This window comes from Protopterus annectens, chromosome 4.part1 (genome assembly GCF_019279795.1).
Source record: "Protopterus annectens isolate FY-2018-M chromosome 4.part1, PAN1.0, whole genome shotgun sequence".
In the NCBI taxonomy this organism is placed as follows: domain Eukaryota; kingdom Metazoa; phylum Chordata; order Ceratodontiformes; family Protopteridae; genus Protopterus; species Protopterus annectens.
In genome coordinates, this window is record NC_056734.1 from 99,841,275 (window position 1) to 99,854,923 (window position 13,649).

General features: G+C 44.5%; 1 protein-coding gene across 1 annotated transcript in view; it reads right to left on the reverse strand.

The window, feature by feature from the left end:
• The window catches only part of SLC25A36 (solute carrier family 25 member 36), a 950,543-nt gene that overhangs the window by 727,760 nt on the left and 209,134 nt on the right, over positions 1 to 13,649 (reverse strand). Inside the window, exon 3 of the mRNA XM_044070004.1 lies at positions 2,838 to 2,915. Coding sequence (XP_043925939.1) covers positions 2,838 to 2,915 — 78 coding nt within the window. The remainder of the gene's footprint in view (positions 1 to 2,837; positions 2,916 to 13,649) is intronic.

Consider the following 13,649-nt stretch of genomic DNA (forward strand, 5'->3'; position numbering starts at 1 on the left):
TCAGAGTCCAGGGCCGGAAGACTAGAGAAAGACTTCTGGGAACCCGACGGCAGCACAGCAGAACAGCAGAAGGGCCCGAAATAGGAGAAGCCGAAGTCGTAGGCCTGAGGGCCATCAAGGCCTTAATAAGGCCTTGCGAGAAGATTTCCCAGTCCGACGTTGGAATACTACACACTGTGGAATGCTTAGTTTTTTTGTTTCTTTTTGGCAGGTTTTTCTAGGACAGGAGCAAGACCAGACGCAGGCCTAACGCCCAGAGCTTCTTTTTGCAAGGGAACTGGGCCAGTTCCCGCATCCTCCGAAATAAGTAGCCGTGGTTCCCAAAAATTGTCCAAACTGGACATCTGCATAGCCTTGGACTTGCTCGGATCCCCACTCCTGACGGCTTTTACTGCAGTTCCCACCAGACAGACAGACCCTACCTCCAACCATACCACCGGGTTTTCATCAACCTCAAGGGGTACGTCAGACAGAGAGAGAGAGAAGGTGCAGCTGAAGAGGACTAGGGCCTAGCTTTGCCTACCTTCCTCTTCAAGGATGGCTCGTTGGAACTCACAGAACACTCCACTGATTCCCTAGCCAAACGCTTAAGCCTTTGGTTTTCTACACATAGATTTAAGGCAGACAGGCGACTACATAAAGTCTTAGGGATGAAGGCTTGACAGACAGAACAGGTAGGCCCTAAACAAAACAGAGCTCCTGACTATCCTTATGTGGAATTTGACTTCCACACCTACACTTGCCCTTTCTGGAAGACATGAACAATAACAAAAAGCAGAAGCAACAAAATAAATCCACAACAGGGTACTTATCTGAAGCTGAAAAACAAAACAGTTTCCAATGACAGACCGAACGTACAGGTCAACCTTTCTAAATAACTTTCTAAATAGTGGCGAAAAAGTTCTGAGGATTGTTAAGTGTAGATGTCCCTTTTATGGCTGACATTCTAGGAGCCTATGTGCAATGTCCCATGTACAGGCAGTAGCCCGAAGCTTTTGTATACAAGTCGGACGTCAGGTCGAGTAGCGGAATACTACCCATATGTAAAGAATATTGCAGCATCGAACAGAAGGACATATGGGCATTACTATTATTTCTCCTTCCAGCTTTAGTTGCCCCATCTGTTAACTGTTAGCCTTACTTGCCTATGTAACAATGTTGCCTTTTCACTTCCACTTTTTTTCTTCAGACCATTATCCACAGCTCTAACCAATTTCTGGAGCTTGTTTTCTCCCTCATTTTGTTCCCAGTCTCCTACATCATACTCTCTCCTCTAGCTCAGTGTACTTCACGTTCCTGAAATCCCAATCCATCATACCAGTTGATGTACTTCTATACTCCTCCTCCCAACTTTAAACTACATAATAACATGCTCACTACTGGCTAGCAATGTCTTCACCTGGACATCCATATCCCTTCTATCATAGTCAGGACCACATCAGGAATATACTTAAATAACCACTATGGTCAGAAACCAGAAAAATATATTTTATTTTGCCACAAAGTTCTGCACAATCAAAATCTACCAAATGCACAAGAGCTGCTTATTATTTTTTTCTAACCCTGAATGCCCTCTTGGGGGGAGGCCAGACATGCTGATGTGATCTTGTTTTCTTAGAAAGCTACTTCTTGACCATAAATGCAATGTGAGGGCACAGTTGATGACATTATAATGCCCTAATCTGTCTTGTCAGATCACAGCAGTGTTCGCTTAGGATGGTTAGTGAGAAATACTTTACTGAGGATTCTCAAAGTTGACCGTAGTAAATTTACACATTTGTTTCCTATGTGTAACACTACTTGTAAAATGAAAAGCTCTTGCAAAAGAATAAAGTAAAAAGGAAATAATGCATCTCTTTTAAAAAGTGATATTTTGTAAGTTTCAGGTCTTGTCTTCCTTCACTGAGTCAGCAAAGGTGTTACATTTCCTGGCTGCAAAACCCTGATACAAAAAGTTATTCAGGATTTCAGTGCTAAGAAAATTAAGTTGCTGTCTGTTCACCTTCAGACTACAAAGGGTTTATTAAGTTTATGGTCCCAGGGAAGAGAAAGAATGAAGCTTTATAGGGCAGCACAATACTAAAGAGTTGTGAATTTTGATCCTAAACAGCTTTAGGAGCTCAAGGTGTTTAATACAAACAATGAAGCATCTACTGTGTGCATTTCTCCTGGCAATTTTTTTTAGATGTGACAGACAAGATATAATAGCAACATACACAAATTTGTACAGAATATATTCATAACACTACACAAAGCCTGAATGTGGTGTGCAATGAGGAAGATGACAAGGATAAAAATGCCACAGAGGGAAAAAAACTGCTACTTTATGCGTTTTAATATACAATACTAGGAGGAACACTCCATAGGGAAGGAAATACACTCTGGGTAAAGGAAATGTTGTGCTTTGGGTACATATGTCCCATTAGCCATCTGAAAACTAACACTGTCAAAGACTGAAACAGAAGAAAGAACAGAACGGTGATGTGCAATATTGTGTCTGTTTTCACTGGCTACAGCAATGATGACTTAGGCATCTTGAACTGGAATACCACAAAGGAGGGTAGTCCATATAACCTAGACTACATGACAGTTATTCTACCAAGTCACAGTCACATGAAAAACTTGGTCACCAAAAGAAAGTCTAAACTGCTGTAAAATTCAAACAGTTCTGTACAATTTTACAGTTCCCATTTTCACACAGCTTATTTCAGTACTGTAAGCCATTCAAATCCTTCAAGTGCTCTTTTTTATTGTGTTACTATACATTTATTTACTTATAAACTTAAACAGTGCATAAGTACATTGTTCTGAAAACCACAAATGGGTGGAAGTCCTACCTTGAGGGAGCCACACCTACTAAATTAGGTCCTAACCCTCTGAATAACGAGCGTGGGCCTTCTCTTTCCAAAATCATTCTAAAAAGAAAAAAAATTAAACAACACTAGTTAAAACAACAGTAACTCAGTATAACACACACAAAAAATTCACAAATCTGTCTTTCATAAGCATGCAGGGGAAAAATAAAAACAAGACCAGAGAAAACTAATTCAGACCATCAACATCTCCACTTCTACAGTGTGATCACACTTAATGCGTTATACATTCCATACTATGAAGCTGCTCAATTATAACAGACCAAAATGGTAGTCTTAAATATATATACAGACTCCACTAACGATGCACTCACAAACATCAAAATAAGGCACCCTAAAGCCTCGCTTTGCCATTGTGATACTACTATGAGCTATGCTGTGATCGTGTGTGTGTGTGTGTGTGTGTATGTATGTATGTGTGTGTGTCCATCCAAATCAGGATCAAATATCCATGAGACAGCTCTCCTGTCTTGTATTGGAACATCATACTTTCACAGCTGTCAGGTGCCAGTGGACAATACGGTGGCTTAAAGGCCAGGTCTCTTGTTTCACAGCTCAGTATCTGAGGTTCAATCCTGGCTGCATGTTGTGATCTGTAAAGATGTGCAGTTTTTCATGTTCTCCCCATATCTGTCAGGGTTTTTCTCTGGTATTCCAGCTTCTTTTCACATCCCCAAAACATGCTGGTTGATTACCTACAACTTATCATATGTATGTTATATTTAGTTTTGATCTTGCAGCTTGAGTCATGACTGAAAAAGGTCACACAGGTGGGCCAGTTCACTTAACCAGTAAATTGAAATTAAAGGCCCAAGTACAGAATTCATGAAAAGTGAACAGAAAGTAAGCTTAAAATGTCTGACTGGATAGAATATCTTTGTGGGGCTGTACAATGTACACATTGCTGTATACACGATTCAAACGTTTAACTTTAGTAGAAAGCTTGCTGGAAAATGAGAAGAATCGCAAACCTTCTTAATGTCCACAATGATCCATCCAGTCTCAAAAAGCAAGTTTTCTGAATATACTTGACATGGAAATGAAGGCAGGTATCCACAGAAAGTAGAGTTGTGTCTGTTTACTCAATACAATGGTAAGATATCTGAATAACATGATTAAAAGCTGCAGAAATTCACAGGAACATATGAATTTGACAAAGAAAGACTGCCACCCACCACTTTACCCACCACTTTTTTTCAGCAGTCTATGTGCTAATGTCTGGGTGGGTATGTAGCTTGAAAGCCCAGACTAGTTATCAAGAAGGGGAGCATCTAAGCCATAACAGATTTAAAAAGTACAGTTTCACAAGTCCTACTTCCCTGTAACAGTACACATTTGAATTTCACACAACCTCAGTGGTATATGGAGCTCTCTGCCTGCACTAAGACATTGGCAGCTTTCCAGAGCTCAGAATCCCTTTCACTGACTTTCTGTGATAGGAGATTGGCTAAGCCTCTCCCATCAGAGGAAGCTGAACCTCTGACACAAAAAGTTATTCAGGATTTTAGTGCTAAGGAAGATGAACAAAGAAGGACCAGAAGCAAGAATTGCCTGAAACCAACCATTCACAACCATAAAACACCAACACAAATAACCAACGCCAACTAACTACACAATAAGGTTGGATATCATCTAACTACACACAAAATAAGGGAAAAGGTGGGTGGGTGCTGCCACTGAGGTAGTGTGAAATTCAAGCATCTACTGTTGCAGACAGTACAGTTGCTTAAGTTATACATATGTTCATCATTCACACTACCTCAGTGCCATATAGGTAGATTCCCAAAGCTCATCCTCCCTGCAAAGAGAAAAGATAAGGATCCATGAGCCCCTGGAAAATGGTCCTCACAAAGCCTGCTCTGAACATAAGAAAACAGTTTGCAATGCTTTGTAATAGCATGAACAGGGGACCAAGAAGCGGCCTGTAGAATGCTTCTAGAGTCCAGACTTTTCCAGTATGCTGCTCAAGAGGACACGGCTCTGGTGATATGTGCCTTAACCTTGCCAGGAATAGATTTACCAAGATGGGAGTAACAAAAACATAGAAGAGGATAACCAATGAGCAATTGTTTGCTTAGAGACAGGTTAACCCTTCTTAGCCCCAGAACTGGAAATAAACAGCTGTTAGAACCAAGCCCTTCAGGAAAACCTATCAAGGTAGTACTACAACTGCTTGTGTATATTCAAGGCATTCAGAATCTTCTCTCCCTTGCTTTTAGGTTCTATAAGGAAAAGTGGGAGACTCACAGCTTGATTCTGGGTAAATTCAGAAACAACTTTTGGCATCAAAGTAGGATTAGTGCATAAACCAACCCTGACCTTGTGGAAAATCAGACAAAGTTGGCCCACCATGAGAACTCGCAGCTCAGAAACTCACCTTGCAGATGCCAGAACAATAAGTAAACCAGTTTTCCAAGTGATGAATCTCAACTCAGCTTGAAAGCAGGTTCAAAAAACAATACAGTAACATTTTCAAGAGCAAAGTTGAAATCCCAAGCAGGAGAAATGTTTTCTCAAGTGCAACACTCCTTTCATAAACTGACAGAAGAAAGAGGGCTATCCCTGGGCAGACAAGCCGATACGGCTGCAAGATGCATCGTGATAAATACACAAGATAAGCCATCACTGAGTAGCTTACACCAATATTTCAAAACCAGAGAGGTAGAGATAATACCGGGTTCTCTGATATTGGCTAGGTATCACATAGAAAACCTTTACCACTGGTTCACAGGTTCATAGATGTTTACTAGGCTAATGACCATAAGGGCTTTTTAAGCCCAGCCATGCATCCCAAATCTCTGACAAGTTCTGATACCCTTGATAAGTGTAAGCAGGGGTTTGGGAGATGAACCATTTACAGGTTACCTGTGTCCACTGGAAACATAGGTGCCATACTAGGGATGAATTTCCAGGTTGCACTTGAATTAGGTTATGGAGGAACTCTACTTCAAAAGGATGGAGAGCCTGTTCCACAGACGTGGCTGTCTTTGGGATACATACCCATCTCTCTAGCAGGCCCTATTTATATCACAGGCAAAATTTAAATCTTTAGAATGGGTAAGTCTGGTGCTTTTTGTTTTGTGGATATGCGGGATGACCATCAGAGTGTGGTCTGACAATGCCCTGTATGCCACGCATAGATCTCCCGTCAACAGCCTGTAGAAGACAGAATACAAGGATAGGGGCCTTGAGATGGTCTGCAGAGGACATTTTACTTACACCCTTTATTCTTTTAGTGAGGAACCTCTGTGGATGTTCCAGTTGTTGGATATGCCTGGTTAGGTACATACCAAAGGGGACATTATACTCCATGACAGATCTGATGAATGTCGAATACAGTGGAACAATGACTTCCTTGGACCTAGATGGCATATCTTTGTTTTTAAGTTGTGTATAGAATGATTTCCTCACCACTGTAGACATATGATGGTCAAAGGCTAGATTACTGTCTATGTGTGCTCCCAAGTCCTTGAACTGGGTCAACTCTTAAGGGGTGTGTTGTCAATATGATAGTTAACATGGATGGATGACTTCCCAAAGGATACTATTATGCATTTCTTGGCATTTAGTTTTAGTCCATGGCTCTAACACTAATTGTTTGTCTGTGTCAGCCCCTCCTGGAGAAAAGTACAGTTGTGAACACTTACCATAAATGTAGGTGTTTGAGTGTATTCATTGTTGCAGCCATCACTTGTGGGTTATCCCTGCTGGGTAGCCCTCGGTCGGCCCAAATACCAGAATCAAGCTTTTCCCCTGCGCTGGTTGCTGTCGCCTCTGGACTGACATCAGGTTGTCAGTGGTATAAAGGAGAGCAGCCGGCGCCATTGCATCAGTTTTTCTTGCTCAAACCTATAGGAGCCCCCTGAAGGAAATGTTTTAAAGAGCCCCTGGTGGCCCAAGGCTACAAAAATGACTGTTAATCCCCAAAAAGGATAAGATTAAGGGGGAAGGTGGGAGGGAAAATAGGACTGCAACAGTGAATACACTCAAACATCTACATTTATGGTAAGTGTACACAACTGTACTATGTCCTTCATGTTTCACTGTTGCAATCACTTGTGGGAGGATTCCCAAAGCTGAGGAAGGGGAGGATGGAAGTATGAAATTTCAAGGATTGAGCTAGCATGCCTTGCAGGACTGCAGAGGCAAAGCCTGCCCGAGCCCTGGTGAACAGAGGCAGGTGGCAGTGTTTGGTGAAGGTGTGGACCGAGATCCAAGTGGCAGCTTCCGGGATGTCCCTGGTGGGTACTCCTCTAAGGAAGGCAGTGGAAGTAGAGGCTGCCCTAGTGGAATGTGTTCTGATAGATTTAGGAGGAACTTTCCCATGAAAGGTGTAGCAGAATTGTATGAGTGAGATAGGCTTCCCCTCTTTCCCTGGGGCGAAGCCAGCGAACAGTTGATCAGTCTTCCTAATGGACTTTGTTCTGTCCAGGCAGTATCTTAACTGTCTGCACATTCAGTGTGTGCAGAATTCTCTCCCCTTTATTCTGAGGGATTGGAAAAAAGGTGGGGGGTTTATAGCCTGGTTTAGGGTCACATCTGATACTACCTTTGGCATGAATGAGGGATTAGTCCGGAAAGACACCCTGTCTGGGTGGAAGATAATGAAGGGTTCAGTGGCCATGAGTGCTTGAAGTTCTGACACCCTCCTAGCTGAAGTAATAGCCAAGAGGAAGGCAGTCTTCCAGGAAAGGTGTTTTAGGTCTGCTGATGCAGCTGGTTCGAAGGAAGGCAAAGTCAGTTTTTCTAAGACATAGTTCAGGTCCCAGGCTGGAGTGGGTGCCCTTCTAGGGGGCCTAATGTTAGCGACACCTCTGAGGAACTGCTTAATCAAAGGGTGAGAGAAGACAGGCTGCTCAGCATGAAAGTGTGCTGAAATGGCTGAGGTGTGGATTTTAATGGAGGAAAAGGGGAGGCCCTTCTTAAGTAGGTCCACTAGGTAGTCCAGAATAAGTGGGAGGGACGGCTGGTAGCTGCTGTGACCTTCTGATAGGCACCAGGAGTTGAATCTTTTCCATTTCTCTGAGTAAGATTTCCTGGTGCTGGGCCTTCTGGCTTCCTTAATAATGTCCAGGACCTGCTTGCTCAACTGTGGGTTATCCCTGATCCCTGGAGGATAAGCCATGCAGAAAGTTTGAGTGTGTGCAGGTTTGGATGCAGAATATCCCCTCTGGCTTGTGTCAGGAGGTCTGCAGTTAAAGGCAGGGGCCTGTAAGACTCCTTGGTCAGGCTGAGCAGCAGCCCTGGGCCCATCTGGTGCTATAAGGGTGGCTTTTGGTCTTTCCTGCTTATTCCTTAATAATGTCCAGGACCTGCTTGCTCAACTGTGGGTTATCCCTGATCCCTGGAGAATAAGCCATGCAGAAAGTTTGAGTGTGTGCAGGTTTGGATGCAGAATATCCCCTCTGGCTTGTGTCAGGAGGTCTGCAGTTAAAGGCAGGGGCCTGTAAGACTCCTTGGTCAGGCTGAGCAGCAGCCCTGGGCCAATCTGGTGCTATAAGGGTGGCTTTTGGTCTTTCCTGCTTATTTTGAGCAGCACCCTTGGGAGTAAGGGCAAGGGGCGAATGCATAAATGAAGAGATTGGTCCATTGGAATTAGACAGCATCCACTTTCCAAGCCAGGGGGTGGAACTCCCTGGTGCAGAATTTGTGCAGCTGATAGCTGTGTTGTGAGGCAAAGAGGTCCACCTCTGGTGTCCCCCAGGCCTGGGTGATTTGGAGGAATGCCCTGGAGTTTCCACTCATGAGGGTCTAAGTAGTTTCTGCTTGGATGGTCTGTTAGGGTGGTGTTTACTCCTGGGATGTACTGGGCTATCAGGTGTAGGCCCATGTAGGAGGCTGTCTGCAAGAGGCTCATGGCTAGTCGGCGGAGAGGGTATGAGTGCCCCCCCCCCCGCTTGTTGATGTACCACATGACTGTCTGTTTTTATGAGGACTCCTGTTTTCAGGTGGTCTTGGAAGGATGTGACAGCCTTGTGAACTGCCATAATTTCCTTTAGACTGATGTGCCAGTAAAGGTGCCCAAGGTGCCAACAGCCTTGGGCACACCGAGTATCTAAATGAGCACCCCAAGCTAAGTCTGAGGTGTCTGTGGTGATAGTCTGGCCTTGAGGAAGGTAGGTGAAGGGAAGGCCCTTGTTCTGAGTGCATGCCTCTGCCCACCAAAGAAACCCGTTCCTTATGCATGAAATGAGGGGGAGAGTGGTCTCCACAGACTGAGAGTGTTGGTACCAAAGGTCCTTTAGGTACCACTGGAGTTTCCTCATGTGCAGCCTGGCCAGGGGAATCATCAGAATGCAGGATGACATGTAACCCAGTGCTTGCAGAATTTTCCTTGCTGTGAGTTTTTTTCTGAGAGCTAGCTGGGAGAAGTAACTTGGCAGAAAGCATTGTTTTTCTGGCGAGAGGAAGGCTGTGCCCAGGAGTGCGTGTAAGATGGTGATCTGCCTGGAGTGGTTTAGGTTTGATTTTTTCCTGTGGATATTGAACCCTAGAGAGGTTAGGGTTATTTGTACAAACAGCAGGTCCTGTAGTAACTTCTCTTTGTTGTCTGCCTGGATAAGGCAGTCATCCAGATAAGGGTAAATCTGGATGTTTTGCTGTCTGCAGAAGGCAACCACTGGGGCCAGGCACTTTGTGAAGACCCTGAGAGCCGTAAATAAGCCAAAGGGTAGCGCAGAGAAGTGAAGGTGTTGTGAACCTGATCCGAAGTGTAGGTATTTTCTGCAAGACTCCCTTTTGGGTATATGAAGGTAGGCATCCTTTAGGTCTAGGGTGGCTAGCCATGCATTTTTGCCCAGCATTGGTAAAAGTTTTTGAAGAGCTAGCATTTTAAATTTTGGAACCACTAGGAAGATGTTTAGAGTGGACAGGTCGAGGATGGGTCCCAAGTGCCTTCTTTTCTTGACACTAGGAACAGTCTGGAGTAAAAACCTTTTCCGGCTTGCTCCTGTTGCACAGGTTCCACTACCCCTTGTGCATGGAGTATGTGCACTTGTTTTAATGCTTCTGTCCACTGATTTGGAGGTAGATTTGGGTAACCTGTTAAGGTTGGGACTTGTTGGAAGGTAAATTTGTAGCCCTGAAAAATGATTTTTAATACCCACTGGTCCTTTGTTACAGACAGCCAATTTTGTTTGTAAAGGGATAGCCATCTTCCTAACCTCTGATGGGAGGGGGAGTGGGAGTCATTGCACGTTCTTAGAGTAGTGAGTGTATTTAGAATTCCCTGCTGTGGGAGTGGTAGAGGGACACTGCTTAGTTCTTTGCTGGCCTTGGTTTTGTGGTCTAACTAGTCTGTCCCTGTGAGGTCTTCCTTGAACCTACTGGGGGCTGGGAAAGACCAGTGCTTAGGAGGGAAAGTTTCTGCTGAAACTGGGAAGTTGAACTTGGAGGAAGTCCTTTACTGTTTGCATAGATTTAGCTTTATCCTCCATCTTTTTTTATGACCTCCTCGGCTTTTGATCCAAACAAGCGGTCTTTATCCAGGGGGGCATCAAGTAGTTTTGATTTTACATGATCAGGCAGTGGTTGTTCTTTTAGCCATGCGTGCCTCCTAATGACTGAACCTGCCACAGCGGCCCTACTTGAGGCTTCTAGAGCACTGAATCCGCAGTGCAGGGAGTGTTTAGCTACTTGAGAAGTAGAGTGCAGAAGATCTGCTAACTCTTTGGAAGTACTGGTGTCAGGTAAAGATACATTTTTTGTTTCATAAGTTCCAAGGCGTGCTGTTGACAGTTTAACACATGGAACTGGCAGTTAAGAGCTCTAATAGCCAAGGTTGTGGAGGTGTACACATTCATCTGTCCAGAGCTCTTGAGTCCTTGTCAGAGGGAATTGGGTTTTTAGATAAGCTAGCCTTGGCCCCTTTGGGCCCCTGTGTGATGAACTCTGGGTCTGCTGCAAGGCTTTTAAACAAGTACTTATGTGAATCAGGCACCCTGTAGTACCTGTCAGATTTTCTAAGAGCAGGGGATAGGGCGTCAGGGGCGAGGTTAGATTAACTGAAAACATCATCCACCACGTCCAGAACAGGAGGGATGGCCAAGGGTCTGTGCGGAGATTTAGAAACTCTCTTAGTCTTTTCTTAGACTGGAGGATAATCTTGGGCTTCCCAGTGTAATTGCTCTCAGAGTGTGCAGGGTTTCCCCAAATGAAAGATCCTCAGAGGGGAGGCAGAAGGAATAGATTCCTCTGCATCAGAATCCTCAAAGGAGGTGAGAGGTTGTTGTTCCTCATCTAAATCAAGGTAGTCTGAAAGTTCAGAATCTGGTTCTGTGTGAACTTCAGGGGAAGTATCCCTCTTTCTTTTAGAAGGAGTGGTATGGCTACCCCTGATGAAAGTGATTTTCAGTAACTGTGCCTGAGGCGGTGGAGGAGGAGTAAGATGGCGACTAGAGGCTATTTTCTTTGGGATGGTCTTGCATTTGTCGTTGGGATGCAGTAGTCAGAGGTGAAGACGTCGGTTTTTGCCTTGAATCAGTTGTGTGAAGAACCTCCTCGGACGCCGGTGCCTGCCTAGCAGCTCTGGACGCAACCAAAGAGGAGACAACTGAGGGATCGGATGATGAAGCATTCCCCGGTGGAACACCAGACTCTGAAAGGGTCTCGGTAGAGGCCTGCGAAGGAAACAGGATGGGCATCACGGGATGCGAATGCACCTCACCAAATTCCTGAGAACTGACGACTTGCTTCTGGGATGGGTCGTCTGAAGGCTTAAGTTTGTGTGGTCTGTCCCTTTCTTTATCTTTTCGTTTTGTGGGAATATCCACAGAATGCCGACAGATGGATGCCATTTTGTAATGAGAGAAACTACTTCGGAAATGCCTGGCTACAAAATCAGCTCTACAGCGAATAGTCCTTGAATTGAAAAGTGCACAGAACTGATAACAGGGGACGTCGTGGTCTAGGCCTAGACAAGTAATGCGCAGGTATGGAAGTCTCGGTGTGGTATTTGTTTTCCACAGCGGAGACAATTATTGACTTTTTCGACATTGGCTAGTGCAAGAAAAAGGTCCCCAACTGGGAACTTAGCTTTTGTCATTTTCAGATTCAACTTCCACTCTAGCAACGACCGACTGGCACACACGCAAACTGCTTTTGCTTCGGGCTCCACGGCAAAAAGACTGGATGTAATGGCGCCGGCTACTCTCCTTTATACAACTGACAACCTGATGTCAGTCCAGAGGCGAAAGCAGCCGGCGCAGAGGAAAAGCTTGACTCTGGTATTCAGGTTGACCGAGGGCTACCCAGCATGGATAACCCATAAGTGATGACTGCAAAGTACAGTTTTGTACCTACCATAAATGTAGATGTCTGATAGACATGCAACTGCAGTCATAACATGAGGGTTGTCCTGCCTCAGGCAGCCCTCGGTCAGCCGGATTCCAAAGTCTGGGTCCGACGTCAGCTGATGTCGCATTTCTCTTCGACGTCAGAGCGGCTGGAGTACATAAGCATCAGCCGACGCCATTTTCTTCAGTGTTTCTTGCCCCAGATGCCAGGTGCCCTCCAAGGAAGGCTGTAATCAAATTGGAAGACAAAAACAGAATTCCAAACAAATACATGAGCAATAAAACAAATACACCATAACATATATCCCCAGCTAAGAGTAAGAGGGATAGGAGAGGACCCTAGGCATAGAGGGGTATGGAGGGAGGGAAAACGCGACTCCGACTGCAGTTGCATGTCTATCGGACATCTACATTTATGGTAGGTACAAAACTGTACTATGTCCTTCAAGAATGCAACTGCAGTCATAACATGTGGGTAGAATACCATAGCTTAGCTGGGGGAGGAGGTATGCTCTAGGAAAGAGATGGTGTGGCAATCAAACCCTGCAGGACTGCCGAAGCAAAGCCTGCTCTGGATCTGGAATATAGAGGGAGATTGTAGTGTTTGGAGAATGTATGCACGGAGCTCCATGTAGCAGCTTCTAGAATGTCCTTGGTAGGCACCCCTCTTAAAAATGCTGTAGAGGTGGCTGTAGCTCTGGTGGAATGTCGTCTGACATAGGCTGGAACAGTCTTTCCATGAAAGGAATAACAGAATCTGATGCAATGTCCAATCCATTTAGAAATAGTCTGTTTTGAAATTGCTTTTCCTTGGACTGCAAGGGCGTAAGCTACAAAAAGCTGTTCAGACTTCCTACTGGCCTTGGTTCTGTCCTGGTAGTATCGAAGTTGTCTATGAATGTCCAAGGTATGTAAAAGTCTTTCCCCCTTATTCTCAGGATTGGGGAAGAAAGCAGGCAGATGAATGGCTTGATTTAGAGAAACCCTAGATACCACCTTTGGCATAAAAGTAGGGTTGGTCCTTAATGAAACCCTGTCTCTGTGGAAAATAATAAAGGGTGGTATTGCCATTAGGGCCTGTAGCTCCAAAACCCTTCTTGCTGAGGTAATTGCCAACAGGAAAGCTGTCTTCCATGAGAGAAATTGCAAGTCAACTGAAGCTGCTGGCTCAAAAGGAGGTAGAGTCAGTTTTTCTAAGACAAAATTGAGGTCCCAGGCTGGCACTGGGGCCTTTCTTGGTGGCTTAATGTTCTTGATTCCCCTGAGGAATTGTCTTAGTAAGGGGTGAGAGAAAACAGGAGGATCAGTGTTGTATCTAGCTGAAATAGCAGATGCATGTATCTTTATTGAAGAATATGAGAGGCCGCTCTGTAACATATCTGCCAAATATTCCAAGATAAGTGGGATGTTCAGTAATGATGCATCATGTCCCTTGCTGGTATTCCAATTGCTGAATCTTTTCCACTTTGCTAAGTAAACCTTT